The sequence below is a fragment of the Argentina anserina genome, chromosome 7 (assembly GCF_933775445.1).
Source record: "Argentina anserina chromosome 7, drPotAnse1.1, whole genome shotgun sequence".
Taxonomy (NCBI): Eukaryota; Viridiplantae; Streptophyta; class Magnoliopsida; order Rosales; family Rosaceae; genus Argentina; species Argentina anserina.
In genome coordinates this window covers 17124575-17152169 of record NC_065878.1, presented here as the reverse complement: position 1 = coordinate 17152169, position 27595 = coordinate 17124575, and the positions used below count along the sequence as shown (strand labels likewise).

Here is a 27595-nt window from a genome sequence, read left to right as displayed (position 1 = left end):
TTAGTGTGCAAATCATTGTGGAAGTGTCTTCAAGGTATGTATTTCTTGAAACCCCTTATCCTTGCTTGTGTGTTTGGTAGATTTTGGATCGTTGTTGGGTCGGTTGGGGTGATGCAGTGGGTTAGGGAGAAAAAAAGGAAGGTTTTGGCTTTATTTTCCGACAAAATTTCTTGTTTTGGGTTTGTTTGATCTGTGGGAATGTGTTTTCTGGTGGGTTGGGGTGTTTTTTGGGTGGTTATAGGGTGACTAGCGTCAGTGTTGCCGACGAATATCGCCTAGATCTGGGTTTGTTGTTCGTCATGTTCTTCGTATTCTTCGTGCTCGCCATTGTGGTATTCTTCTAGGTTAGATCTGATCGACTCTCTAACTTCTAGGTTTATGTTGTTCATGCTTGACTACGGTTTTCCTTGCTGCGGCGTAATGCCTAGCGTAATTTTACTAATTGACAGCGATTATGCGCCTGCAGAAAGAGGTTGGTCATCGTTGACCTCGTCCAAGTCTTAGACTAGTGAGTTGGAGGCAGACAATGCGGACTTGTTGCGGCGTAGCCGAGGTATCCCCTTTTGTAGTAGTAATCGTGCCGCGATGTTTGCGGAAGTGTTAGCTAATTAGGATAGTAGCGAGTCTTCGAGTCCAATGGAGTCGGACCGTGAAGAGACTGGTGAAAGTGAAGTTTATGTGACGCCGGGTCAAGACCTAGATGTATGTGAGTGTATCACGAGCGCATATGGGGTGTCGACGTCGAGTCAGGCCTTGAGTCCAGTGCATGTATGGCGCTGGCTTGATGGTGGGGTGAAGAAGTCAGAAGTTGATGACTCTAAAGCGGCAGATCCCTCCGCAGTGATAGTGTATATTGAGGAGTTCAAGTTGCCGACTGCGATCGTAGTAAGGGTCATTAGGGCCGATGAATATGGCACGATACTGTCAGAGGGGTGCGTGCTGGTCAACCCTTTTGTGATGCGACTAAGGGTGGAATTTCCATTAGACATGCGGTTGCAGTACTTAGTGGCTGAGTTTGGGTTGGCGTTTGGCCAAGTTGGTTACGACATATGGAGGGTATTTTTTGGCCTCTGCTTGCTCTTCTACCTTTCGGGGTGTTAGTTCCCCACCGCAGCGGAGGTACTCCATTTTTTCCGGAAAGACTATAACCAGCGTAATGGGATTAGAGGGGCTGCGAGATTTGTCAGGAGGGACGAACGTAGCAAGTTCTAAGTGCTGGAGAATTGGCCATCCTCAGAGGCGGACTGGCGAAAAAATAATTTCATAGCGGAGAGTGGTTGGGAGTACAACCATATCCATGGGAAGGAGTATCTTCTAGAAAAACGTATTCCTTCTCGTTTTCAAGCTATTAACTGTAGGTTGCATAAGTTTGTTGATTACTTGCTGCATATCGAATGTGCACTAATGTGTGATTGTGTTTTGTGTAGTTGGGAGGAAGTTGGCGTTGTTAGACCGCGAAGTTGAGCGTATTAACGGAGTAACCTACCTGTGAAGGTATCAGTGGTTTGACCTGATCCACGACTTGAAAGTGGTAACCAACCCCTATTTGCTGTTTGAGCAAGGATTATTACGTTGCCAACGTAAGTGATGTGACTACGTCTTCAATTTTATTTTTGAGGTATTGATTTACGCTTGTCTTTGCAGCAACTACGCTTACAATCAACAAGATAACTCCGCAGTCAAATGAGAGGTCTGAGCATGTTTGTTACGCGAGGTTCCTGCAACAAGAAGACCCCCATGTGACTGCGGAAATCGAAGGCATCACAATCACCATGTTGCAGCGAGTGATGGCAAAGCAGTTTGCGGCGAAGAGGGTGGAGGATGCGCCGCACATGATTGGCGGACCGGGTCTTGCAGGCTTTTGGCGGGCCGGGCCGGGTTTCAAAATTCTAAACTAAACCCGGCCCTCTACTCACGGAAGCGGACTTTCTTATGGGCCGGACCAGGTAAAAGTCCATCGGGATTGCGGGCCTCCCAAGGTGCATCGATATTGTTCATTAGGTCTAATTAATTTCTTATAAAAGTTAAATTTCTAATATTTCACGTACAGTAGCCCAAAGTGTGGTGGAAGTAGTTGATGATCGACCATAGTCCAGCTTCGATCTTACATGATCATATGCATATACGTACTCACTGATAATTATTTCACCCGGCGGAATTTTCTTGAGTATTCCACTTGTATGTGATACCCATATTTACATATATAACGATAAAGTTGTCGTTATTATGGTAAAACGAATCGTTATTTAGGTAATTGTAGTTCTACTATAAATAATTACTTCACTTGCAGCATTTTACAAAGTGTTGTCTAGATGCACCAAGATCAACAAACCTTAATTATAACATTTAGCATATCTGATTCATCCAGTTTTTTTTTTTTTGAATTAGACTCACAATCCTTTGTAGCTAAAGGGGTGGAATTCTAATCCTGATCCATACTTTTTCTAAGGCGTCGCTGGAAACGAGAGACTGCCGTTGCTACATGGACTGCGGATCTCAGGCTAGGAGAACTACCACCCCTCAATAGAATGACTAATATCCGCAACATCTTCATCAGAATAACTGTCTTCGATTATCTTCATGCAGCAGAGGATTGCCTTCAAGTCACTGGCTGTGAGAACAAAGGCTTCTACTTTGGTATGGCACTTGACAGTTTTCATGGAGACAGGAAGGCAATCGAGACTTACGTTGGGTGAGAATGCCCAACTCAGTAGCTGATCATGCCCGTAGATACTGCATTCCTCAAGAGACCCTTGAAGGATTGTTGATGGGGACGAGTCCGTATTGCTAGTCGTGTAGATCCCCATACTCCCTTCCGTAATGAAAACCATGCGATCCAGTGGTTCATTCATTTTAACAATCAAAGTATTTTCGAGGTACACCTCTAGCTCCATCTTTTTGCTAATTTCGGACAACACATATAAACCCATAGATTTAAACTCTGATACCTGCATGTAAGTTACCGCAAACTTAAGCAGTTAAGCCCAAGTTTTCATAAACATACCATGATCCCATATATATAAGTATATATGTACGTATATATGAAAATAAAAACTTAATGTAAACATTTGAAATAGTGAACAGGTGGTTGTATATGTATATATATATATATATATAGAACTTCTCGGCTACGGACGTCCGCACGGTGCGGATTCGATGATTTCGGTTACCGGAGATGAGCAACGACGGCGCCGACCAACACGGCCACACTGCCCTCCTCCTAGTGCTCATGTTCGTGCCGGCCGGAATCTTGAAATTTCTGGGCATCATGTGGAGATTTTTCGAGATTCCGGCCATCATATGCCAGCACTGCAGCTCCGACCGGTACAGACAGGAGCGCCGGGAGGAGAGGAGTGCGGTTGTGTTGGTCGATGTCTTCGTTACGCGTCGCCGGTGGTCGGAATCGCTAAATCCGCACCCTACGGACGGTGCAGACGTCCGCAGCTGAGAAATTTTGTATATATGTATGTATGTATGTATATGGGGTTGAAGACTTACATTCTCCAGCATTTTCTGGCAGATTTTATCCCTTGCATACATTTGCTTATCCAGATCTAAAAGGGATAATAGAGTTTGTACATTATCAAAATCAACCTCTTTGTTTTCTTCATACTTCTCTCTGATTTTTGTCTCGATCTCTTTCGCCAGATACGAATCGAAATTTCGGCCCATCCATGAATTTATCCGTGTCTGTTGTTGGAGAAACTTTTGCCTCATCCTTTCAGCTTCTTCCTCTGCTTTCGCAGTTTTCATTTGCATGTATGTCTGTCGTCTCACAACAAACAAGAAGCTAGCTAGCTCAGTTCCAACATAATTAAGGTATACTGTATTTGTTAATTATAATTACTAACGAACTGAATATTATTGATGGTATTGGTAATAATGCAAAAATGATGAACCGTGAGCAAGATGTATGCTGTAGGCATCAATGCATGATTCAAACATCTTTATATAATGAACCGTGAGTGTTGATGGGGAAAATAACAAACCTGAACGTTATTTCCAATGAGATAGACAAATAGTAGCAAGCCAATGATCGAAATAAGACTTGCAAACCAAATTTCCCACAAACTAGTACTTGTTTCAAGATTTGTGCCAAAATTACTACAAAAGATGAAAGATAATTAAAGGGTCAATTGAAGAGTCAAATTTGACAAAACGGAATTAATGTATACGTAAAGTGATATATATATATATATATATATATATATATATATGTGTGTGTGTATTATTTCTATAATACATAGAATTAGTGCTCAACTAATTTGTTCTAATTGTAAAAACAGAAACGAGTTTACAATTACTGTATACAAATGTGTGTGCGTGTTGTACATATGCAAACCTTAGATTTCGCACCCCCCACCAAAAAGAGTAGGAGAACTTCGTCGAGAACTTTATTTCTGTTCTTCTACTAGTTCCCAGAGGATTAGTGAATATCCCGAAATCAAATACGGTGGAATCTTTTGGATTCATTGGACAAAGTTCGGCTAATTCTTTGACATTTCTCGAACTATTGTCTTTGCACTCGACATATGTTCCACATGTATTATGCTTTACACAATGTTGTTGCCAACATATCATCTCTCGTTGGATAGAAAAGAAAAACCACGAGGCTCCAAGTATCTAATGACAAGCAAATTGGTCACTAACAACAACAATGTTAAAAGATAATTAAAATAGTTAAACCAACAACAATAAAATATAAGATAAAAACAGAGTTCCAATATGTAATGACCAACATTTTATAACTTACATGACAGGCAAGGATGTATTGGAAAAAATTGAACGCAATCTTGACCCGTAATCTAGTGCCCTTTCTCCGAGTAAGTTTGTGGAACGATTGATTAAGCCGATAAATCTTTGGTGCATATTGGAAGAGAAGAACGGCATTAAAAATCGTTGCATTATGCAAATACCCAAAGTCTCGGCTTTTGTAAAAGAGGACTACTATCAACACCTGAACACGAGTAACAAATTGAATCATGTACAGAAATATACAATATAACTGATAACTTCACACTGCACAGTTCTAGCTAGATCAATATTAATCTAACTTGAGATCATAGATGGAATTTGGATAAACCATATTTAATGTAATTGCAATCCCTTAATTAACCATGCTAACTTAAAACGTACAGTTTTAAGTTTACTTACTTGTGGAGCGGGAAGTATAGAAAGAAAGTCTGCTGCCAACGTCCGCCATATCTCTGCTAATGTCGTGGCCTTATAAACTTGATCAAGAATGTCAAATATAAAGATGATGTCGGTGAATGATCGGAAAACAAGAGATACAGTCCTCAACTTGGTGTCCGTTTCAAGGCATTTTCCTTCCTCATTTATGGTCGGAATGTAAAAGAATAAAGGATCCAGTGTGACAGCAATCACACAAGATAATACCAATACTGTTTCCCACCATGGTCTTATTACAACTCTATTATCCTTCCAGATTTTTTCGACCTTCCACATAAAATTCTCAAGCTTGTCACGTATTGTATCGCGCACTTTGGCCAAACATGGTCCACACCTAATAATAACAATTTGTTCTTCTTATACTTGAGCGTGGCATAGGTAACTAAAAGAAATGATATAGGGTACAACTGCATTATTGTATTTCCTATGTTGATATCTAATTTTTATTTGACAGGCACAGAAAACAAAAGATTACGTGACTCATGCCAAGCTAAACTCTTTTGCATTATTAATTTAACGGTATCTTCATTACCAATTGTCCACTAATCACTGAATATTGAGACTTCAACTCACTTATTTTCATGGCATCCAATCCGGCCTGTTATCCTGTGTGATATATTCATAGGGCACTTAATACAGGGTCCGAGAATAAAAAAACTAAAAATTAGATAGGTAAAGGGAAAATTAGAACAAAAATCATTAGAAGTATAGTGGATAGATTATAGGTCAATTGGTACTACCAGACGTGTGTAAATGACCCGATCAGAGTGGACAGTGATCGTGTTCGGCTTATTTTATTTTTATTGAGATTAATTGCGCTAAAAATTTAATTTTTTTCCATGCACGAGCTCTTCTCTACAAATATTTTTATTAAGAGTATCATGGTCGGACTCATGTCATTTGACTTTGAATTTAATAAATAAATCATTTTCTATTTTCTTTGTTTTTTCTCAAAGAAGAAAAAAAGATTCCGACTTAAAGCACTTGTCAAACAAGTTACAAACCTATTTCAGACAAGCAGAATGACTACAGACATATCAAACTCATCCTTGTTAAGCAAACAAGTAAAAGAAAGTCTAACCTTGGTTCGGTGGGATCTTCCTCATCTCGCGAGCGATTCATTGTTGAAATTGGAACGGACTGAAGATCAGAGCTATTTTACTATTTGAGGTTTGAACTCATCAGCTCAAGGGTAAGAAAGATGTCTAAACGTACTATACTTACATTTAGGAAAGCATGAGATATATATTGGGTGAAAGAGGAAGAGAACTTAAGAACAGATGGAATCTTCAACGTACTGTCTGAGAGTCTTATCATTCAGACTTTTAAGAGAGGACTGAGACGAGGGTAGACTATAAAATCAGGACGAAGACCTCAAAGTGATACAGACCAAAAGGGAAAAAATCCATACTGAATGTAACTGCCGATAAAAAATTACAAAGGAGAACTAGAAGGAATATGTTGCACCGTAATAATGGATAAATAACTGTGAGAAAAGATTTCTCATCGAGGAAAAATCTTTCTAATATTTCTTGATCTATATCAAAAGAATTCCCAATCATACTCTGCATTATTGTTCGAAAGATAGTAATATTATTGGGAAGAAGGACATCATTTTCCAACCATGCAGCTTTTGCTTTTCCCTTTTCTTTACCCTACTTCACGTTTATCACGTTGATTATGAGCTGATCAACATCCAAAAGAAGAGTCACTATGGCAATGCCAATTAAGTTATATATATTATCCCAAACTAATGTTATAATGAGACGGTGAAGATGATTCTACTATGCAAAATATCACCCTCTGGCCTCAGCTATAGATGATGATGTCGACATGGTCTGCATCCTTCTTGTGAAGAATTAGCTCAGCTCTCTCGATCGGCAGCTAAAAATAGGGATCCAGTCGTTTTAAAATTTCTCACTGATTAGACACTGTCATCCTTTCCACTTTACCAAAGATTTAGATTTTCATATAAAAAAAAGATGTCAAAAATCGATGTAATAAGTTAGTTTTCATTCCTTAAAGAAGGCTAGAAGTGTCTAAATTAAAAGGGTTAAACAATGAACAAATAAAATCCAAGGCTGTACAACATGAACTAATATAACGCACTCTTAGCGAACTAAACAACCCGGAAAGTAGGACTGTAAAACAACCAACAAGAGAAGAGACCCTGATCGAAGAAAGTAGAGGTAGCACTTTAAGAAAGTAGAGGGTAGGAAAGTTGGAAGAGTTCTAAAGGGCTACCACAAAGTTGGATATGAAAATATACACGTACATAAAGCTGATATCAACCAAGGAAAAGGGGCAGGGATGGATTGTGGAATTTGATATATTTGTCCAGTGGGTAAGAACATCGTCTTTGCTTAAAGATAAGAAGGCGTATAAAGTATTTGGATGATCATATACCAAATCATTCAGACAGTTCACGCCAATTGGCTCAAAAACCAGGAAACAGTAAAACATTTATATATGGTCAGTCATGCAGGAACAAAAAATACTGTAGAAGAGAACAAAGCAATACCAGAACTTCTCCATTCATTAAAAAAAAAAACCAGAACTTCCCCAGGTGCATCGATATGGTTAAGCTGGGAGTCGGATCCACTCATGGAAGTACTGAAGTAGATGATGACTAAAGCCTAGCTTTTTAGTTCTTACATGATCATATGCATAGATACATTGATGCTTCACTCATATAAGCATCTGATTGAGATAAACGAACCCAGTACTCTAGTAGCATAACATGTGTAACAGGAGAACTAATATTTCTGTTGTTCATAAAAGAGTATTTGAGTTCAAATTATAGTCGATAGTTAAGTTGTTTATAAACATCTTCCCACAACCATAATTCTTCTACAGTAGTTTATTCCCACTACTTTCTTATTACCTTCCTTCACCGCATGATAATGTATCTCAAGACTTAATTGGCTAGCAAGCTAAGAGGCAGTTTTGCTATTAACCAGTGTTAATTTTCAGGGCTTCAAAATTGTAAACAATTGAGCTTTTAGACAAGGTAAACAATATGGTATGAAGACAATGCTTTGGACTAGAGGAGAAAGGCTCTGGACTAAAACAAACATCTTTGTAATACATTTAGTGTTACAAGAACTTTGATGTGCAACAAACTAGGTTGTAACAGTTCATTTGAAATTTAACTTATTCTGTGTAGATGTGTCTTGACTCTTGACTGCATAGACAAATTCAGTTTCCAAAAATCAGTATCATATTAGAGACAAGTGATGGTTCTCTAAGGAGTTTCAGAAGATTGAATCTATCCGTTGAGATGATATCCACAGTTTTAGCAGTTGAACTTGATATAACAGTACCATAAACACTTGTCATTTTACTCATTTATGTGAGCTTCACAACTGTAATCTGGTATCCCTGAGGCTTTTTTTTTTACAGGAGAATTAAATTAAACTTATTAAGTTGTTCATAGAGAATATTTGAATTCAAACTAACATGATACCGCTATTAGTAGTACAAGCACAACCACAATCTTCCAAATACCAAGGAAACGAGGGGGAAAAAAATTCATGAACATTTACGACCTGATTTGAGCAAGCCGCGCTCTCAATGCTTCCAATTCCTCCCCATCATCTGAACCCTCTGCTATAGCTTCTTCATGCAAGAGTTAGCAAGAACAAGAATTGTAAATAGGAATCTCGCGATGAGCAAAGGAAAACTAGAAACGGGTTCTATTTTACACATACTTCTTGTGATGCACTAGCTACATGGGCAGGTAACTTGGTCCTCTCCTTCCTGACAGCTTCGGGAAGCTGTGCAGCCGTCTCACCAGCTATTTCACTCAGAACCTTCTCAACTTCTTCCTCAGTTTCCTCTTCTATATCTTCTGAATCTAGTGTTGAATCAAGAGAATCATTTAACAAATTCTTCAATCAACCCAGCCTGTATGACCAAAAGAGAGTTATAGCACCAAAACATTTCAAGAAAATATAGATATAATACGCAAGCACCTGACAAGTACAATATAGTGCATTTCCTGAAAGCCAGATATCCTAAAGCATTATTGATAACAACTGGTTCCAAAAATTAGGATCCAGTCACCGGGTTTCTCACTGTTTAACAATTCATCCTTTCCATGCTAATCCAAAAAGATTTAGATGTCTTAACTCGATAAGTAATATTCTAGAAATTTACAATTAAATTTTAATTATTATTTTGGAGATTATTAAATCGGTGGTGGTTCGATGATTTTTTTTTTTTGAAAAGATGGAAGAGCTCCAAACTAACCGGGAGCCTCCATCATATTATTGATAGAATTGGGAAAATGGGGGGACATCATGCCTAAATTAAGAACATTTTTAAGGAGAACATCCTAAATAATAGCAGGACTCTCCTCAAACCACAATTGATCAACAAACTGACTACTAGCAAAGTGAGCAAGCCTATTGGCCACACCATTTGCTTGTTTATAGACATGTCTAAATTGAATGGAAGCAAAAGACAACGAATATCTTCTACAATCATCAACAATCCGACCTATCTCCGAACAATCTTCATTATCCCTTTGAAGGGCATTAACTAACACAGAACAATCTATCTCAACCTCAAGCTCATTACACCCCTGATGTACTGCAAGAAGAACCCCTGCACGAAGCGCCTCCGCTTCGGCATGCAACGCAGAACTCAAATGAGGTAGAGGCCGGCAGGCTCTACATGTACTAGTCTCATCTCTAATTAAAGACTTATAGCACACATACCACCGTCACCAGAGCACCGATCAAAGCTGCCATCAACATTCAACTTGAGTCTCCCAATTGGCCTCATGTTTCTTTTTTGTCTTGCCACCACGAACATGAACTTTTTTATAAGGGAAAAACTTGCGTACAAACTAGTATGTACGCGTGCGTACAAACTCTTATTTATTTGCACACTTTGGAAATATAAATATATAATTTTAACTGTTCAAAAGTTTAGTTTATTACTAAAGATCATTTATGTAAAAAATCAACATAAACAAAAATCGTTTGCTTTGTCAATTGCATCAAACAAATGAACGGTTATGGTGAAAATTAGTAGTCTCATGATCAACCTTCAATTTGTTTGATGCAATCGACTATGAAGACGATTTTTGTTTTTGTTGATCTTTTATAGAAATGATCTTTAGTAATAAACTAAACTTTTGAATGTTTAAAATCATGTATTTATATTCTCAAAGTGTGCAAATAAATGAGAGTTTGGACGCACGCACTATTCTAAATATCCCGATATATCCTCGATATATCCCCGATATTAAGAAAACGATACGATAAGTTGCTTATCGGTCTATTATATCGGTCAACCCGAAAAAATCAAGTCAAATGACGATATATCGGGTCAAACCGAGTTTGACCCGATATATCGGTGTTTTTTTTTTGTTTTTTTTTAAAACCACGTTGTTTTGAAAAACAATTAAAGAAAATAAAAATTTCGTCGATAACATTCGATGACAATAGAGTTTATGATAAATGATCACCTCTATTTTTTATTAGTTAATATTATTTATGTATTTTAATTGTCGAAACAATCAAATATTTTTTTATGAAGTTTATTTAGTACATTTACTTTTATAAGTTTTAATTTCTCAAGTTTATTTGGTATATTTTGATGTATATGTTTATAAATATATTAAATTTAATTAAAAATTAGCAAAAATGATAAATCTGATATAATCCGATATATGCCCGTTATATCCTTATTTTACAAAACCGATACGATGCCAATAACCGTTATTTAGACCATTGACGTGTACATACTAGTTTGTACGTAAGTCTTCTTATAATCCTCCGGACCACCGATAACTCTCTTAACCATCATGTGCGGATTAAACCAACTGCCCCTCCGGACCAAGTTGTTTCTCTCACACCAAATTTCCCATAAAACCATCAAAAATAACTCCACATGAGCCCCACTCAACCCAAAGATTAACTCCCAAATCCACTCTACCACCGAATAAACCTTAATACTATTAGGGGGGGGGGGGGGAATTGATGGGCATACATTTTCAAAACAGCTTGACCACTCCACACTCCTTAAAGAGATGTAAACTATCTTCAACATGATTATTGCAGAAAGGGCAAAAGTAAAACAGGTAACTGTACCTTTTTGTTCAAAGCTGCCCTAGTAGGAAAAATACACTGGATTATTCTCCATGCATGCACACGGACCCGAGGTGGAACGTTAACACCCCAGAGTTTCTTAAAACACTTCTCCCCAGCTACACCACCGCTTGACATCGAAGTATGAGTACCAGCATGAGCCATCAGCCAAGCCACATAGTAATCATTTTTTTACACGTAAACCCCTTTTGTATCAAAATGCCAAACAATTTTGATGATAGTGTACGAGATAGAAAACGAAATAGAAAACAAAAGTGTTCAAGTCGATTAATTACTCAGAAACGTTATCGTGAGGGATTAATTGTTGATTTTTAATTTATTGGAAATCTCATAAAACTTTCTTCATAAAAATCGTAGAGCTCGTCAGTACGAGTTCGCAAACACGTGGCACGTATAATTTAGAGATTGTATGAAAAAGTTATTATCAATAGAAGTTATCGGGTTCCGAAATTTTAAGCATAAATACAAACTTTCCCTTCTAGGGTTTCATTAATGCGCAATATACTTTTCTTTCCTCTTTCTTTCGTACGCCACACTCTCTTTAAAATTGAAAATATCCCTTTGACCCAACCCGAACCCGACCGACCTGACCTGACTTTTCCGACGAGCTTCAGCAGTTTCAAATGATGGGACTAGCCCAAATCGCCTAGTCTCCTTCGTGCGCTCTTCCTTGTGGCGGTGGCTTGCACCAGTTCTCACCAAGCTACCTGAATCGAAGGCCGGAAGATGACCTAACGATCCGGTTTTGACCCGATTCTTAGTTCTTGCTTTTCCGGCATTGTTGGACGTCACCAGACCTCCTCGTCTGCCGAGAGAATCTTGTCACCTCTTTGCCTTTGTTCTATCGAGATCGATTCCTTCAAAATTTACTTCAAAGTAGCAAATTAGAGTAAGAGTTCTTAACTCGATTTATAAACTCGCCTTTGGTGATGCAGCGGATTGGAAGTCGCCGTGCTTGATGTTTCATTTCTCTTGATCAATATTTTGTAACTTTGAAGCTCGGTTTGTGGTGTGGAGTTGCAGAGTTGAAGCTTTCCATATTTCAACAACATTTTGGCTTCAATTCTGGCAAATTTAGTTGTAGCTTTAGGTATGTAAGTCACTTATCTTGCCATGATCTAACATTTTTGTGTATTAGGTTGTGTAATTTTGAGAAATTTTCGAGGAGGTGCATCGGCTGAGCTGCAGCCACTAGTGTTGGCGAGCAACTCGGGAATCTGGCATGTTTTTGAAGTTTTTGGTTGCTCTACCATCACGTGCTCGTCGATAAGAGTGCGACGATATGTGGTTGTAGTTTGGTTACCATTTATGCATGTTTGGTTATTGTGAAATTGTCTATTTAGTATAATGGGAACGTTTTGTGCAATGTGGTAACAATGAGGTTGTTTGTGATCCATTATCTGATGCTTGTCGAATACAAGCATGTTACTATTTAATTTGTGGTTATAGATAACTATTGGGCATATTAGGGTCGGAATTGGATTTCATTTGGTTCATTGTAAGGTAATCAGTACCTTGAATCAACATAAATGTAGTTGTAACGATATGTCAAAGTGTTCTGTGACCTTGGGATGTCTTGGAGAAAGAGTTGTCTCGAATGATTAGTCTTCGAGTTAGTTTAGGTGAAAGGAGTTGGACCTTGACCATTGTTTTGTGAACCTTAAATGATTTTGAGTTGTGATCTTTCTATGTTTAGGTACGTATTAATACTTGTTATAGTGTGGTTACGGTGGCTAGTATCTTTGGTTTTGTGTGTTGAAAACACTGTGGGAGCAAGGGGTGAGTAAACCTCACAATAATCATCATGATCGAAGTAGTGTTATAATTATTGATTTAGTTTGAGTTGTTAACATAGTCCTTGCATCACTAACTTATCAAAATTGTTCTAAAAATATGTTTTGGTTTAAATTACGTGAACTTGATCGTCTATGGTTCATGAGTAAGTAAAACGGTATTTTAATATAATGATTTTTAAAAGGTTTTAGTGATGGACTCTGGTGATGTGAGAATTAAATTTGATTATACATGTTGATATTGATATAATATAGTCTATTTATATATGTATATTTAATGGTAATAATAATATACATATATACGTTACTATATTACATTTTATATCTTTGAATGTGTTTATATGTTAATGTGGAGAAAGGGACCAGAAGGAAAAAAAATTGTATCTTCCGGTAAATTGTATGGTTGAATTATGGTTAAAGTGGCGAAATGGACCGGAAAGAAAAAAATATATCTTCTCGTAAATTGGTTTATTGGCATGACTTGTTCATATTGTTGTTGTGAATGTGTCACTTCGTTTTTGTACAATATTATCATAGGGTGGATTGATTATATTGTACGTCTTGTTTTAATATATGAGTCTTAAAACGTTTTCTGGTTCTCGAACCTGGGTCACAGTTGTGACATGAGACAAATAAATCAGGAATGAAGTCTTTAGCCAAGTGATTGGTTACGATAAGTGAGAGTTCTAGTCTGTCTATCGTTGCACGATATGAGGGGTAACCTAGTTTGGTTATTTAGGTCTCATGAGTGCATGTTTTTAAAATAAGAATTTAAATTGTGTAGTAATTTGTTGGTTGTTGAGTTGTTAAATTCTCAAGATATGAAATTGTCATGTGTTTTCCCTTAGAGAAAGGGATATCGTGTTTCAAAAGAAAACTGAGTGGGATTTATTATTTGAAAGTGGAGGGTTTTTCATAGTTCCGTGTGGAGTTGTTTTTTTGGTATACTTCATTTTTTTGTATATTTATGTGAGAACCTGAACTATGTTTTTATATTTATGTGAGAACCTGAACTATGTTTTTATACATGAAACTCTAATCCTTGTCACTCTTTTGTGCGAGTGTGTTACATGAATTTAAATGTTGTTTGCTTATATATATTATAAGCATGTATATCATTAAGTCAAGTTTACTCATACGAGCTTAAAAAACTTACCGGGTTCATTGTTTACAACCCGGTGCACCAATTTATGGTGTATGGTTATTTGTACAAGTGTTGATCATTGTGTTCGCGGTGAGAGAGTTCAAGGAAGTAGTGATGGGTAGAATGATTGTATTTAGAGAATTTCCTTATAATTTTTGCTTTTACCCTGTAAATTAAGATTGTACGAGATGTAAATGTAATTGTTTGATTTTAATTCAAGTAATCATATATCCAAATTTGAAATTTTATTATCTACAATTCGGGCGTGACACAATATACTTCCCTTGTTCATTGATTAAAGAAGAGAAATAGATAGTCATGGAAGTCTGAGCAATGAAATTATAATTTTCAAGGTTCCACATTGAATTCACCATTAAGCATCTTGAGTCAACTAAACAAACCAGACTAGACAGTAAAACGAGAGATGAATTTCACACTTCAGCAGTTAAGCGAGAGCTACTCTATACTAGCACTTGAGAAAGTAGAGAAGATAGGATAAGTTCTATCAGGCAACCTAAAAGCACCAAAAGGGATATTACCTTAGTGATTTCGTTGGCAAAATGGTTGCATTGTGACAACCATTTCTGATATATCTAGACCATCATTGATGGACGTTGCACATGACACGATCAATTCGACTCAAGGTCCGGCGCTAATACGAACCTTGGAATATAACATTTTGTATATCTGATATATTCATCCTTTTTTTTTATTAATTATTTAATTAGACTCACAATCCTTTGTAGCTAGAGGGGTCGAACTCTAATCCAAACTTCTTTCTTCGAAGACGTCGCTGGAAACGAGAGGCTGCCGTTGCTATATGGGCTGCGGATCTCAGGCTAGAAGAACTACCCCCCTCAATGGAATGACTAATATCCGAAACATCTTCATCAGAATAACTGTCTTCGATTATCTTCATGTAGCAGAGGATTGCCTTCAAGTCACTGGCTGTGAGAACAAAGGCTTCTACTTTGGTATGGCACTTGACAGTTTTCTTGGAGATAGGAAGGCAGTCGAGACTCACGTTGGGTGAGAAAACCCAACTCAGTAGCTGATCATGCCCGTAGATAATGCATTCCTCAAGAGATCCTTGAAGGATTACTGATGGAGACGAGTCCGTATTGCTAGTCGTGTAGATCCCCATACTCCCTTCTGTAATGAAAACCATGCGATCCAGTGGTTCGTTCATTTTGACAATCAAAGTATTTTCGACGTACACCTCTATCTCCATCTTTTTGCTAATTTCGGACAACACATATAAACCCATAGATTTAAACACCGGTGCCTGCATGTAAGTTACCGCACACTTAAGCAATTAAGCCCTAGCTTTCATAAACATATCATGATCCCATATATATATATATATATATATATATATATATATATATACATAGTCCCTATCCAGAGTGAAATTTCAATTTTGGCACACTTTTCGGTCAATTTTTTTCATCATAAGAGATTCAATATTTAGATATGTTACTCAAGATCATCTCTACAAAGTTTCATCCAATTTGACAATGGTTTGAGCTTTCAAAATTGAGATTTACACGAACGGTTCACGTTGAACAGTTTTAACTTATTCATTGATTTAATCTAATTTCAATACCTTAACGATGTCTGAATTAGGTGAAATTTTGTAGAGATGATCTTGAATAGCATACCTAAATATTGAATCGCTTATGGTGAAAACAATTGACCGAAAAGTGTGCCAAAATTGGAACTTCACTCTGAAATTTCAGAGTGAAGCTTCACTCTGAAATTACAGAATGAAGTTCTAATTTTGGCAAACTTTTCGGTCAAATTTTTTCACCATAAGTGATTCAATATTTAGGTATGCTATTCAAGATCATCTCTACAAAGTTTCATCCAATTTGACAATGGTTTGAGCTTTCAAAATTGGGATTTACACGAACGGTTCACGTTGAACAGTTTTAATTCATTCATTGATTTAATCTAATTTCAATACCTTAACGATATCCGAATTACATGAAATTTTGTAGAGATGATCTTGAATATCATACCTAAATATTGAATCACTTATGGTGAAAAAATTTGATCGAAAAGTGTGCCAAAATTGGAACTTCACTCTGTAATTTCAGAGTGAAGCTTCACTCTGGATATGGACTATGACATACTTTTGTAAATATAAAAAAAATTATTAAATTTTGAAAACATTATATATCGTGATGAAAAATAAATGATAAAAAAATACAATTTTTTTAGAACAATTAGAATAACAAGGACAATATTGTCCTTTCAATTTAAACTTACAATGTAACATAACACGTTACATGTGATTATAACGCGAGATTCGGCGGCAAAACATTTTCCTACCTACAATTACTGCTCAACTACTTTGTTATGATTGTAAAACAGAAACTCATGTATATAAATGTGTGTGCGTGTTGTACATATGCAAACCTTAGATTTCGCACCCCCCCCCCCCCCCCCCCCCCCCCCCCCCCCCCACCAAAAAGAGTAGGAGAACTTCGTCCAGAACTTTATTTCTGTTCTTCTACTAGTTCCCAGAGGATTAGTGAATATCCCGAAATCAAATACGGTGGAATCTTTTGGATTCATTGGACAAAGTTCGGCTAATTCTTTGACATTTCTCGAACTATTGTCTTTGCACTCGACATATTTTCCACATGTATTATGCTTTACACAATGTTGTTGCCAACATATCATCTCTCGTTGGATAGAAAAGAAAAACCACGAGGCTCCAAGTATCTAATGACAAGCAAATTGGTCACTAACAACAACAATGTTAAAAGATAATTAAAATTGTTAAACCAACAACAATAAAATGTAAGATGAAAACAGAGCTCCAATATGTAATTACCAACATTTTATAACTTACATGACAGGCAAGGATGTATTGGAAAAAATTGAACGCAATCTTGACCCGTAATCTGGTGCCCTTTTTCCGAGTAAGTTTGTCAAACGATTGATTAAGCCGATAAATCCTTGGTGCATATTGGAAGAGAAGAACGGCATTTAAAATCGTTGCATTATCTAAATATCCAAAGTCTCGGCTTTTGTAAAAGAGGACTACTATCAACACCTGAACACGAGTAACAAATTGAATCATGTACAGAACTATAAAATATAACTGATAACTTCACATTGCACAGTTCTAGCTAGATCAATATAAATCGAAGTTGAGATCACAGATGGAATTTGGATGAACCATATTTAATGTAATTGTAATCCCTTAATTAGCCATGCTAACTTAAAACGTACCGTTTTAAGTTTACTTACTTGTGGAGCGGGAAGTATAGAAAGAAAGTCTGCTGCCAACGTCCGCCATGTCTCTGCTAATGTTGTAGCCTTATAAACTTGATCAAGAATGTCAAATATAAAGATGATGTCGGTGAATGATCGGAAAACAAGAGATACAGTCCTCAACTTAGTGTCCGTTTCAAGGCATTTTCCTTCCTCATTTATGGTTGGAATGTAAAAGAATAAAGGATCCAGTGTGACGGCAATCACACAAGATAATACCAATACTGTTTCCCACCATGGTCTTATTACAACTCTATTATCCTTCCAGACTTTTTCGACCTTCCACTTAAAATTCTCAAGCTTGTCACGTATTGTCTCGTGCACTCTGGCCAAACATGTTCCACACCTAATAATAACAATTTGTGCTTCTTATACTTGAGCGTGGCATATATAACTAAAACAAATGATATAGGCCAGGGTACAACTTCATCGAAATACAATATGTTGATATATATTTTCTATTTGACATGCATGAACGGAAAACAAAAGATTACGTGACTAATGCCAAGCTAAACTCTTTTGCATTATTAATATATCTGCATATTGTCCACTAATCATTGGATTTCAAAGGCAATTAATCACTGAATGAGACTTCAAACTCACCATGAAAATAAGCATACAATCCGGCTTGTTATCCCGTGTGATATATTCATACGGCACCTAACACAGGGCCGAGAATAAAAAACTAAAAATTAGATGGGTAAAGGGAAAATTAGAACAAAAATCATTAGAAGTATAGTGGATAGATTATAGGTCAATTGGTACTAAAATAGTTAGATTATAAAGACGTGTGTAAATGAGCCGATACAATTAGAGTGGGCAGTGATCGTGTTCGATTCAATTGCTTTTTTATCGAGATTAAATTGGGCAAAAAATTGAATACTAAAAATTGAATTTTTTTTTCATGCACAAGCTCTTCTCTACATATTTTTTTTATTAAGAGTATCTTGGCCGGGCTTATGTCATTTGAATTTAAATTTAATAAATAAGTCATTTTCTATTTTCTTTTGTTTTTTTCGGATAGAAGGAATAAAGATTCCGACTTAAAGCACCTATCAAACAAGTTACAAACCTATTTCAGACAAGCAGAATAACTACAAACGTATCAAACTCATCCTGGTTAAGCAACTAATTAAAAGAAAATCTAACCTTAGTTCGGGGGGATCTTCCTCATCTCGCGAGCGACTCATTCTTCGATAGGATAGCGAGCGATTCATTCAGTGATCCTGAAGATCAATGCTATTTTACTACTTGAGGTTTGAACTCATCGACTCAAGTGTAAGAAAGCTGTCTAAACGTACTATACTCAGCATTTAGGAAAGCATGAGATACATATTGGGTGAAAGAGGAAGAGAACTTAAAGAACAGATGGAATCTTCAACGTACTGTCTGAGACTGTTGTCATTCAGACTTTTAAGAGACGACTGAGATGAGGGTAGACTATAAAATCAGGACGAAGACCTCAAAGTGAAAAAATTCCACATTGAATGTGACTGCCGATAAAATTACAAGTGAGAACTAGAAGGAATATATTGCACCGTAATAATGGATATATAATTGTGAGAAAAGATTTCTCATCGAGGAAAAATCTTTCTAATATTTCTTGATCTATATCAAAAGAATTCCCAATCATACTCTGCATTATTGTTCGAAAGATAGTAATATTCTTGGCAAGATGGACATCATTTTCCAACCATGCAGCTTTTGCTTTTCCCTTTTCTTTACCCTACTTCTCGTTGATTATGAGCTGATCAACATCCAAAAGAAGAGTCACTATGGCAATGCCAATTAAGTTATATATATTATCCCAAACTAATGTTATAATGAGACGGTGAAGATGATTCTACTATGCAAAATATCACCCTCAGCTATTGCTGATGATGTCGACATGGTCTACATCCTTCTTGTGAAGAATTAATTAGCTCAGCTCTCTCGATCGGCAGCTGGAAATAGGGATCCAGTCGTTTTAAAGTTTCTCACTGATTAGACACTGGTCGATCTATCCTTTCCACTTTATCCAAATAATTGGATGTCAAAAATCCACATTCTCAAAAAACAAAAGTCAAAAATCCATATAATAAGTTTTCATTCCTTAAAAAAGGCTAGAAGTGCTAAATTAAATTACGGTAAAAGGGTTCAACAATGAACAAATAAAATCCAAGGCTGTACAACATGCACTAACATAACGCACCTTTAGCGAACTAAACAATTCGGAAAGTAGGACTGTAAAACAACCAACAAGAGAAGAGACCCTGAAGACAGTAGAGGTAGCACTTTAAGAAAGTAGAGGGTAGGAAAGTAGGAAGAGTTCTACAGAGCTACCACAAAGTTGGATAGGAAACTATACACATCAAGAAAGCTGATATCAACCAAGGAAAAGGGGCAGGGATGGATTGTGGAATTTGATATCTTTCGTCCAGTGGGTAAGGACATCGTCTTTGCATAAAGATAAGAAGGCGTATAAAGTATTTGGATGATCATATATCAAATTATGCAGGCAGTTCATGCCAATTGGCTCAAAACTATAGTCGATAGTTAAGCTGTATATACACATCTTCCCACAACCATATTTATTCCACAGTAGTTTTATTCCCGCAACTTTCTTACCTTCCTTCACCGCATGATAATGTATCTCTGGACTTAAGTAGCTAAGAGGCAGTTTTGCTATTAACCAATGTCAATTTTCAGGGCTTCAAAATTGTAAACCTATCGAGCTTTTAGACAAGGTAAACGATTTGGTATGAAGACACGCTTTGGACTAGAGGGGAAAGGCTCTGGACTAAAACAGAAATCTTTGTGATTCATGTAGTGTTAGAAGAACTGTGCAACAAAATAGGTTGTAACAGTTAATTTGAAATTCAACTTAATCTGTGCAGATGTGTCTCGACTCTTGACTGCATAGACAATTTCAGTTTCCAAAAATCAGTATAATATAAGAGACAAGTGATGGTTTTCTAAGGAGTTTCAGAAGATTGAATCTATCCGTTGAGATGATAACCACAGTTTTAGGCTTTTAGCAGTTGAACTTGATATAACAGTACCATCAGCACTTGTCATTTTACTCATTTATGTGAGCTTCACAACTGTAATCTGGTATCCCTGAGGCTTTTTTTTACAAGAGAATTAAATTAAACTTATTAAGCTGTTCATAAAGAATATTTGAATTCAAACTAATATGTTTACATGCACTACTAATAGCCTTTACAGAATAAGCACAAGTACAATCTTCCAAATGCCAATGAAACAAGGGGAAAAAAATCATGAACATTTACGACCTGACTTGAGCAAGCCGCACTCTCAATGCTTCCAATTCCTCCTCATCATCTGAACCCTCTGTTATAGCTTCTTCCTGCAAGAGTTAGCAAGAACAAGAATTGAAGATAGGAATCCTGCGATGAGCAAAGGAAAACTAGAACGGGTTCTATTTTACACATACTTCTTGTGATGCACTAGCTACATGGGTAGGTAACTTGGTCCTCTCCTTCCTGACAGCTTCGGGAAGCTGTGCAGCCGTCTCACCAGCTATTTCACTCAGAACCTTCTCAACTTCTTCCTCAGTTTCCTCTTCTATATCTTCTGAATCTAGTGTTGAATCAAGAGCATCATTTACAAATTCTTCAATCAACCCAGCCTGTATGACCAAAGGAGAGTTATAGTACCAAAACATTTAAGAAAATATAGATATAATATGCAAGCACCTGACAAGTACAATATAGTGCATTTCCTGAAAGCCAGATATCCTTCTTTGCTAAGCATTATTAATAACAACCGGTTCCAAAAATTAGGATCCAGTCACCGGGGTTCTCACTGTTTAGATACAATTAATCCTTTCCATGCTAATCCAAAAAGATTATATGTCCTAACTCAATATACTTCCGCAGTTCATTGATTAAAGAAGAGAAATAGATAGTAATGGAAGTCTGAGCAGTGAGCAATAAAATTATAATTCTCAAGGTTCCACATGAATTCACCATTAAGCATCTTGAGTCAACTAAACAAACCAGAATAGACAGTAAAACGAGAGAGGTAATTCACACTTCAGCAGTTAAGTGAAAGCTAAGACATAGCTACTCTATACTAGCACTTGAGAAAGTAGAGAAGATATGATAATATCAGGCAACCTAAAAGCACCAAAAGGGATAATACCTTGGTGATTTCTTTGGTAAATTGTTGCATTGTGACAGCCATTTCTGGAGCTTTCGTGAGATCATTAACAAGTTTCATGACCTCAGTACTCTTTGATAGATGACCCACAGTGCGGGCAAGTGCTGCAAGCACATAACACATATCATAAAGCCGATTTCAACCACGGAAAAGGAGCAAAGGTGTGAAGCGTGTAAAGTACTTATATGGTGTACAAAGTTATTAGATTGTTCATGCTAATTAACATATACATCAGCACATAGTATGATAGTACACATTTAAAGATGCAGTAACTATATTGCTGTTAAGAGTACAAAGCTATACCAACACTTTCTCCCAGGTGCATTGATATTGAATTCAGTTGCGCCTTATTCTCCTGCAGGCGATTTACAGCTTTTCTCGACCCCAGAATCTCTCTTGCAAGTGACTGAACATAATTCACAGATCAATCAACACATAAAATTCACACGGGTATTGAAGCTAACACAAGCAAACGTCCAGTAATGAAGGAATAAATTATCAGCATTCTACAATCTAGATAGCACAACCAATGCATCTAAAAACACCCAAAATTCACTTCAGAATTACATGGAAATGGCAAAAAAAAAAAACTCCAATGACTAACAGCATCGTTTTCTAAATTCACATACAACCTTCTAATTCACATTGTGACAAAGAACACACATACTTTTGCAACAAGTTTCTAACTTTCTAACAAGTGATTCATAATTGAGTAACATTTACAACTGAAGAACTAGCACTACCTTGGCTGAGCCCATGTCATTTCTCTTTGCAGCTTCTCTAATAGCTTTCTGTACCACCTTCTCTTCTCTCTCAAGATCTACCAGACCAAAAAAAACCATGAATCTCTCACACCATATCACCAAAACAACACAAACTTATGTCACCCAATAAGACAAGAAACCCAAATTCCCCGATAAAAATTGAAACTTCAACCAATACAAAGTTAGACGATCACCTCTGATTTGGCGCTCAATGTTGCGGCTCTCTTGGCGAAGTCGTCTCTGCCAATCTTTCAGTTGCTCTGTTGGGTTTGGCTTCGGCTTCAACATGCTCTTGAACTTCTTCATTCTCGGAATCGAAGCCCCTAGTGATCCCCCAGAAAATCAAACAACGTTTTAAACTGAAAAGCTTCGTTCAGAAGGGGCACAGGGTTTTGTTCTTCCTCTAGAAACAGAGACTTTTCGTCTCCGCGTTTACTTTCGTCTTTCCAAAGTGGGAAAGCAAACGAGGAAACTACCCACCACCTAGTACGCGCGGTTTTTTTAATTTAATCTCTTTAAAATCGAAAAAAAAAATAATAAGGCTTAGATTTTCTGATATAGTCTGCTTCTAAATTCTAATATGAGATCAACAAGATAGTCGACTTTTTTTAAAAGGGGCCGGTGCGGCTGCCTTTAACCGTTCATTAGTTAAACCATTGAACACAAAGGGAGATATGTAACATAAACTCCTGAATACAATAAGCACCTAGAAGAAGTTCCGAAATAATATCGAGAATCTTTACAAAAAAATATGTATTCTAACAATCACCTGTTGACAAAGAGTATTACTCTATTGACGATTATATTCAAGATAGTGTACTTAAGCATGGAGAGAGATACATATGTTGAGAGTGTACATCCACATGGGAAAATGAGACCTAACATGTGGATTTATATGGGTTTGAACTACTTCATTCATTGTCAATTGGTTTTGGATGTGAAACTCGTATCACTTTATCAACCTCTATATCAAATCGAGTCTACTTAATGTATTGATACGTGCATCATAGAGTTTAGGGTTTAGGGTTTTATAACAATCAAAGACATAACTGATATGTAAAAATGAGATTACTTGTGCTGAAATAAGTTTTTTTATGTGAATAAACTTCATTAAGGCCGGAACAAGAACGAGTAAGGCACGAGAGACAAACAACAAGCCCCAAAGCACAGAGCAACCGAAACAAAGAAAGAAAAACAGAAAAACCAACCAAAGAGCAGTCGAGCTGCTAAACAAAGAAAAACTGCAACAAACAGGAAAACAGCACAAAAGCTTCAAACAGATCCAAAAGGCCAAGGAGGACCGGGGAGACCGTCAGAACTGAGGACAGAAAGCAAAGAGATTGGGGGTTGGTTAACCCATTCTTCCGAGCACAATCTCAACTTGGCAAGCTTGGCCGCAGCAGTGCTGAAATAAGTTAAGAGTACATGCAGGCCAGAGTTTCCAAATACTTTGAAATTGCCTTTTAGACTAGGGAGTTTACCACGTACATGATGAAGCGATTTCACTACACGAACAACAAAGCTAAATCGTTTAGTCTTGTTTCTTTCAAGGCATGCAAAACCGAATTGGCGTTTTGAGCAGTTAGAGCTCAAAACTATTAATTAATTTGGTCATTACTGTTTTTTTGATGGAAATTTTGGTCATTACTGTTGATGAATGACGACATAGACGCATAGTACGAGACCTAGAGCCATTGTTGTATCTGTTATCCTACAGTTACATGATCCTCCGTAGGACCTCAAATCCCAATATCCGATATATATAGATACATAACTAATTTGGCTTCAAAGTTGTTCAGAAATCACCATTCTGAACTGAAGAGGGTGCATTCATTTTTTTCCCCACGAGCAGCCATCCCTAACAATGTCTAGATTTATCGTAACAAAGAATTAGGGGAAACAGTTTCAGATTTACTATTGTTTCTATGTGCCAGTGCTTTCCCGGTCGATGGGGAAGGATTTAGACTATCATCTATAATCAGGGATCGTAGTCAACTTTAAACTTCTCTGGACTGCCTAATCGAACAGGCCTTCATCATGCCAAATATCAACTAAAAAGTCAACCATCTCCTGCACAATATACTAGTTATTCAGATACACATTATTAAGAAGAAGGCTGGACAATGTCGTATTAATACCATATGGATCTTATCCTCAGACTGAAACACATGGAAATGAAGAGGGAAAACAGTAACACCTAAGAATATCACATGATTCTATAGGAAAACTGCACAAATATTATATGATCTGTCTTTGTTTCAAACTTACAGTTAAGGGGATCGGCTCAGGAAAACTCTCATTGGTTGAAAGCAGATCCTCGTAGGCTGTTGACCAGCTGTAACATAAACTTTCCACATTATCTTCAAGAAGTAAGAACAATTGAACAGAAAATAATTGGACAATTACACTTGCATCATCAATCATTAAAATCGTGGTATAATATGCAACATAAAGTTTTTGTAATTATCTTCCAGACATTCTTATAGCGGCTACAATTGAACAAAAGTAAATGGCAGAGCAACTATTATAGACATACATCAAATGAAAACGACTAAAGAAGCACTTTTGAAAAAACTGTGAACTAAAGATCAGCAAGTCACAGGTGCAAGTAGCTGACAGAGTGACAGATATTCAAACATAAGTACAATTTCCTCAAATTGACACAACAGTGTTAATTGCTTCATTTTTCCAACCAAAAAGAATAAATATTATGGCAGTTATGCCAACTTTTCCTTTGCTTTTGAACTTTAAGGTGCAAACTCTTTCATTATGACTTACTACTCCCATGCTATCCAGGAAAGTTATGAGGAGAAAATACCTTATAATTGGATCCTTGGCCATTCTTTGCAGCCGTTGATCCCCAACCCACTTTCTTCTATTTTCATGCCAAGCAATTGCCGCTACATGAGAAATTAGCTTTATTATCATGAAAGAGCAAGATAATTAACATTAACCATGATATTCCATAAGTAATTGTTTGTTGCAAGGAATTGTGCTAGGGGAGAGTTTGCTTTCAAAATTATTGCTTACTACTTTTTCTTCCCCCACCTCAGGGAAAAAGAAAAACATTTCTCATTGACCAGAATCTGAATTCCCTTTTGGCTTTTGGTATAACTCGGCTGTCTTTCTTAAATTTTTTTTTTTGAAAATAGTGATAAAAAACTCGGCTGTAGATGCTGGTCTACAGGGCATTAATTAGCCCAAGCCCCAAAGGGGTCAATTTAGTAACCTACGAGATATGAAAAACTTGGTTTCGGAATGGAAACAAATTTGCCGACTACTTTTTATTTGCTCACCTTGTGCCCACTCTTTTAAACTCATGTCATGTGTCCAATTGCTCAATTATTATCTAAATATGAGTTGAGAAAAGACACATGACATGAGTTTAGAAGGGTGGGCACAAAGTGAGCAAATGAAATGTGGTCGGCAAATTTGCTTCCTTTTAGAATAAGCAAAATGTAACCTACGAGATTTTGAACAATTTAGTAACTAATAGCGTAATAGAGGATGTCAATTGAAAAGTTAAAGTGTGTAAATTATCTGAAGAGACTTGACATAGATGTCTATTCTAGAGTAGAAAGATAGTTGCATGGTGATACGCCAGTGTTGGAAAACTCATGATTACATGTACGAGGATCAGTACTTGCTCTCTAATATGAACTCACCATAGTTGACAAACACAGAAGTGTTTGCTTCTTTTTCTGCAGGTCTTTTCTCTTCAGAGGCAGATTTTGAATTCTCCAGAGATTGCTTTTTATTGGAACAGGAATTTCCAGTACGTGTCTCCATTATCTCCAAGTTGAGAGACCATTCCTTTTATGCAACTGCTCCCAAACTAGTCGTCGAATGTTTCCTTTCAGAGCCTTCCAAATTTTTCTAATCAAATGACCACCTAGAATGCAGGTTTTACAGTTTAGCATAAGGCAGATCCACTGATGGAAAACCATATCAAAGAAGATGGGTAAATGAAGACAAAAACCAAAAGCTATGTGGATAACTTAAAAAACAGAAATAAGTACCCTTATCCAATTTGTAACACCATAAGGTCAACAATTGCACACAGCCAACTTAATTACAAGGTCAAATAGATCTATGTTGGATAATGAAAAAAATTACTCTCCTCTCCCTTCATCGTTTCATCTTAACCAAAAGCCTCCAAACTAATTCTATCCAGCACCCTTATGAAGAACTAAGGGCAGATACTCAGACGAAAATAAAGAGGCTAAAACCTATTTGACACATCTCAGTTGTCTATTGCAAGAAGGTCATCATTGGACACGAACCCAGATTCAAGAACGAGTCTTTCAATAGAATTCACTTCATGGTAACCTTAAAGAAACCATATTTCAACTGTAATTCAGAAAATCGAGACTTCTTCAACGTCACCCTTTGATCCCCAGTATAATTCGTCTACCACTCTTATGCAAATACAGAATTAGATGATTCAATATCCAAGCTATTACTCCAATTACCAAAACAACTTCAGCTTGATCCATTACCCATTAACACATTTCCAAACCCACTTCAGGCTTATCTCATTGACGCTGAGGTTCAATCTAAATAATCAAAAGGTTATTATCTGTTCAATTCAAAAGTATCACATACAACAGATCCGAAAGTTATTGCAGAATACTAAATCATCCAAAAAGGCATAAGCTTTCAACAAATTCAATGCATTATCCAAAAGCAAAACAAACCCAATTGAGATCCACAAGCATGAATCAGATTCAAAGGCCACAAATTTACATGGACTTGAATGCATAGAAAAAGAAAAGGCCAGAGAGCTAGGTACCTTATAGAGCACGTTTTCAGGGGAAGCATTCAGTATGGCAGAGATTGTGAGAGAGAGAGAGAGAGTATATAATTGGGTCGTGGGATTTGGATGTGGACGAACAAAACCGCAATAAGAAATGGAACGTCAAACTCTTGTTTTGTCCTCGATCAAGTTTTTTCTGGTTTTATGGTTTTTCGAGTGGCTCTTCTTTACCAGTCACTCTCTGCTGCCGACGTGGATATGATTCGGATTTGGCTAAGTTTTCCCTTTACAAAGTGAAATTATGACGTGAGTTCAATATGTTTCCTTCCATGGCTCCATCCATGTGTTCCAATTTATTGGACAGTTGAACAGTTCTTTGT

The 27595-nt window shown here is 36.9% G+C and overlaps 3 protein-coding genes and 1 pseudogene across 3 annotated transcripts; all 4 read right to left on the bottom strand.

Annotated features, from left to right (window-relative positions):
• Positions 1-2245: 2245 nt before the first annotated feature.
• Positions 2246-6651, bottom strand: LOC126801606 (cyclic nucleotide-gated ion channel 1-like; annotated as a pseudogene).
• Positions 6652-14571: 7920 nt separating this feature from the next.
• On the bottom strand, positions 14572-18755 carry LOC126803686 (cyclic nucleotide-gated ion channel 1-like). The gene is made up of 6 exons (XM_050531443.1): positions 18681-18755; positions 18135-18191; positions 17508-17877; positions 17107-17310; positions 16668-16976; positions 14572-15552 (listed from the first exon to the last, which is right to left on the bottom strand). Exons 1-6 carry the CDS (start codon positions 18746-18748, stop codon positions 14977-14979), a joined length of 1584 nt encoding a protein of 527 aa, XP_050387400.1. The 5' UTR covers positions 18749-18755; the 3' UTR covers positions 14572-14976.
• Positions 18756-20624: 1869 nt separating this feature from the next.
• On the bottom strand, positions 20625-22909 carry LOC126801607 (vacuolar protein sorting-associated protein 24 homolog 1-like). Its single transcript, XM_050529019.1, has 6 exons — positions 22654-22909; positions 22439-22515; positions 21999-22101; positions 21678-21799; positions 20968-21162; positions 20625-20880 (listed from the first exon to the last, which is right to left on the bottom strand). Exons 1-6 carry the CDS (start codon positions 22763-22765, stop codon positions 20800-20802), a joined length of 690 nt encoding a protein of 229 aa, XP_050384976.1. The 5' UTR covers positions 22766-22909; the 3' UTR covers positions 20625-20799.
• A 670-nt stretch (positions 22910-23579) lies between these two features.
• LOC126802989 (uncharacterized) lies at positions 23580-27381 on the bottom strand. The gene is made up of 5 exons (XM_050530714.1): positions 27252-27381; positions 26125-26351; positions 25278-25359; positions 24728-24794; positions 23580-24529 (listed from the first exon to the last, which is right to left on the bottom strand). Exons 2-5 carry the CDS (start codon positions 26246-26248, stop codon positions 24476-24478), a joined length of 327 nt encoding a protein of 108 aa, XP_050386671.1. The 5' UTR covers positions 26249-26351; positions 27252-27381; the 3' UTR covers positions 23580-24475.
• Between the last annotated feature and the right edge of the window lie 214 nt (positions 27382-27595).

What these genes read in the sequence shown, in the direction of transcription:
- LOC126803686 (XM_050531443.1), bottom strand. Translation starts at nt 18,748, where the DNA reads ATGAATCGCTCGCTATCCTATCGAAGAATGAGTCGCTCGCGAGATGAG. An exon ending in AATACATCCTTGCCTGTCAT is followed by an intron (nt 16,977 to 17,106) that starts GTAAGTTATAAA and finishes GCTTGTCATTAG; the next exon opens with ATACTTGGAGCCTCGTGGTT. An exon ending in GGGGGGGTGCGAAATCTAAG is followed by an intron (nt 15,553 to 16,667) that starts GTTTGCATATGT and finishes TAATTGCTTAAG; the next exon opens with TGTGCGGTAACTTACATGCA.
- LOC126801607 (XM_050529019.1), bottom strand. Translation starts at nt 22,765, where the DNA reads ATGAAGAAGTTCAAGAGCATGTTGAAGCCGAAGCCAAACCCAACAGAG. An exon ending in TTACCAAAGAAATCACCAAG is followed by an intron (nt 21,163 to 21,677) that starts GTATTATCCCTT and finishes TTGGTCATACAG; the next exon opens with GCTGGGTTGATTGAAGAATT. An exon ending in TAGCTAGTGCATCACAAGAA is followed by an intron (nt 20,881 to 20,967) that starts GTATGTGTAAAA and finishes TAACTCTTGCAG; the next exon opens with GAAGAAGCTATAACAGAGGG.
- LOC126802989 (XM_050530714.1), bottom strand. Translation starts at nt 26,248, where the DNA reads ATGGAGACACGTACTGGAAATTCCTGTTCCAATAAAAAGCAATCTCTG. An exon ending in TTCTGTGTTTGTCAACTATG is followed by an intron (nt 25,360 to 26,124) that starts GTGAGTTCATAT and finishes TTTCTCATGTAG; the next exon opens with CGGCAATTGCTTGGCATGAA. An exon ending in CTGAGCCGATCCCCTTAACT is followed by an intron (nt 24,530 to 24,727) that starts GTAAGTTTGAAA and finishes TATATTGTGCAG; the next exon opens with GAGATGGTTGACTTTTTAGT.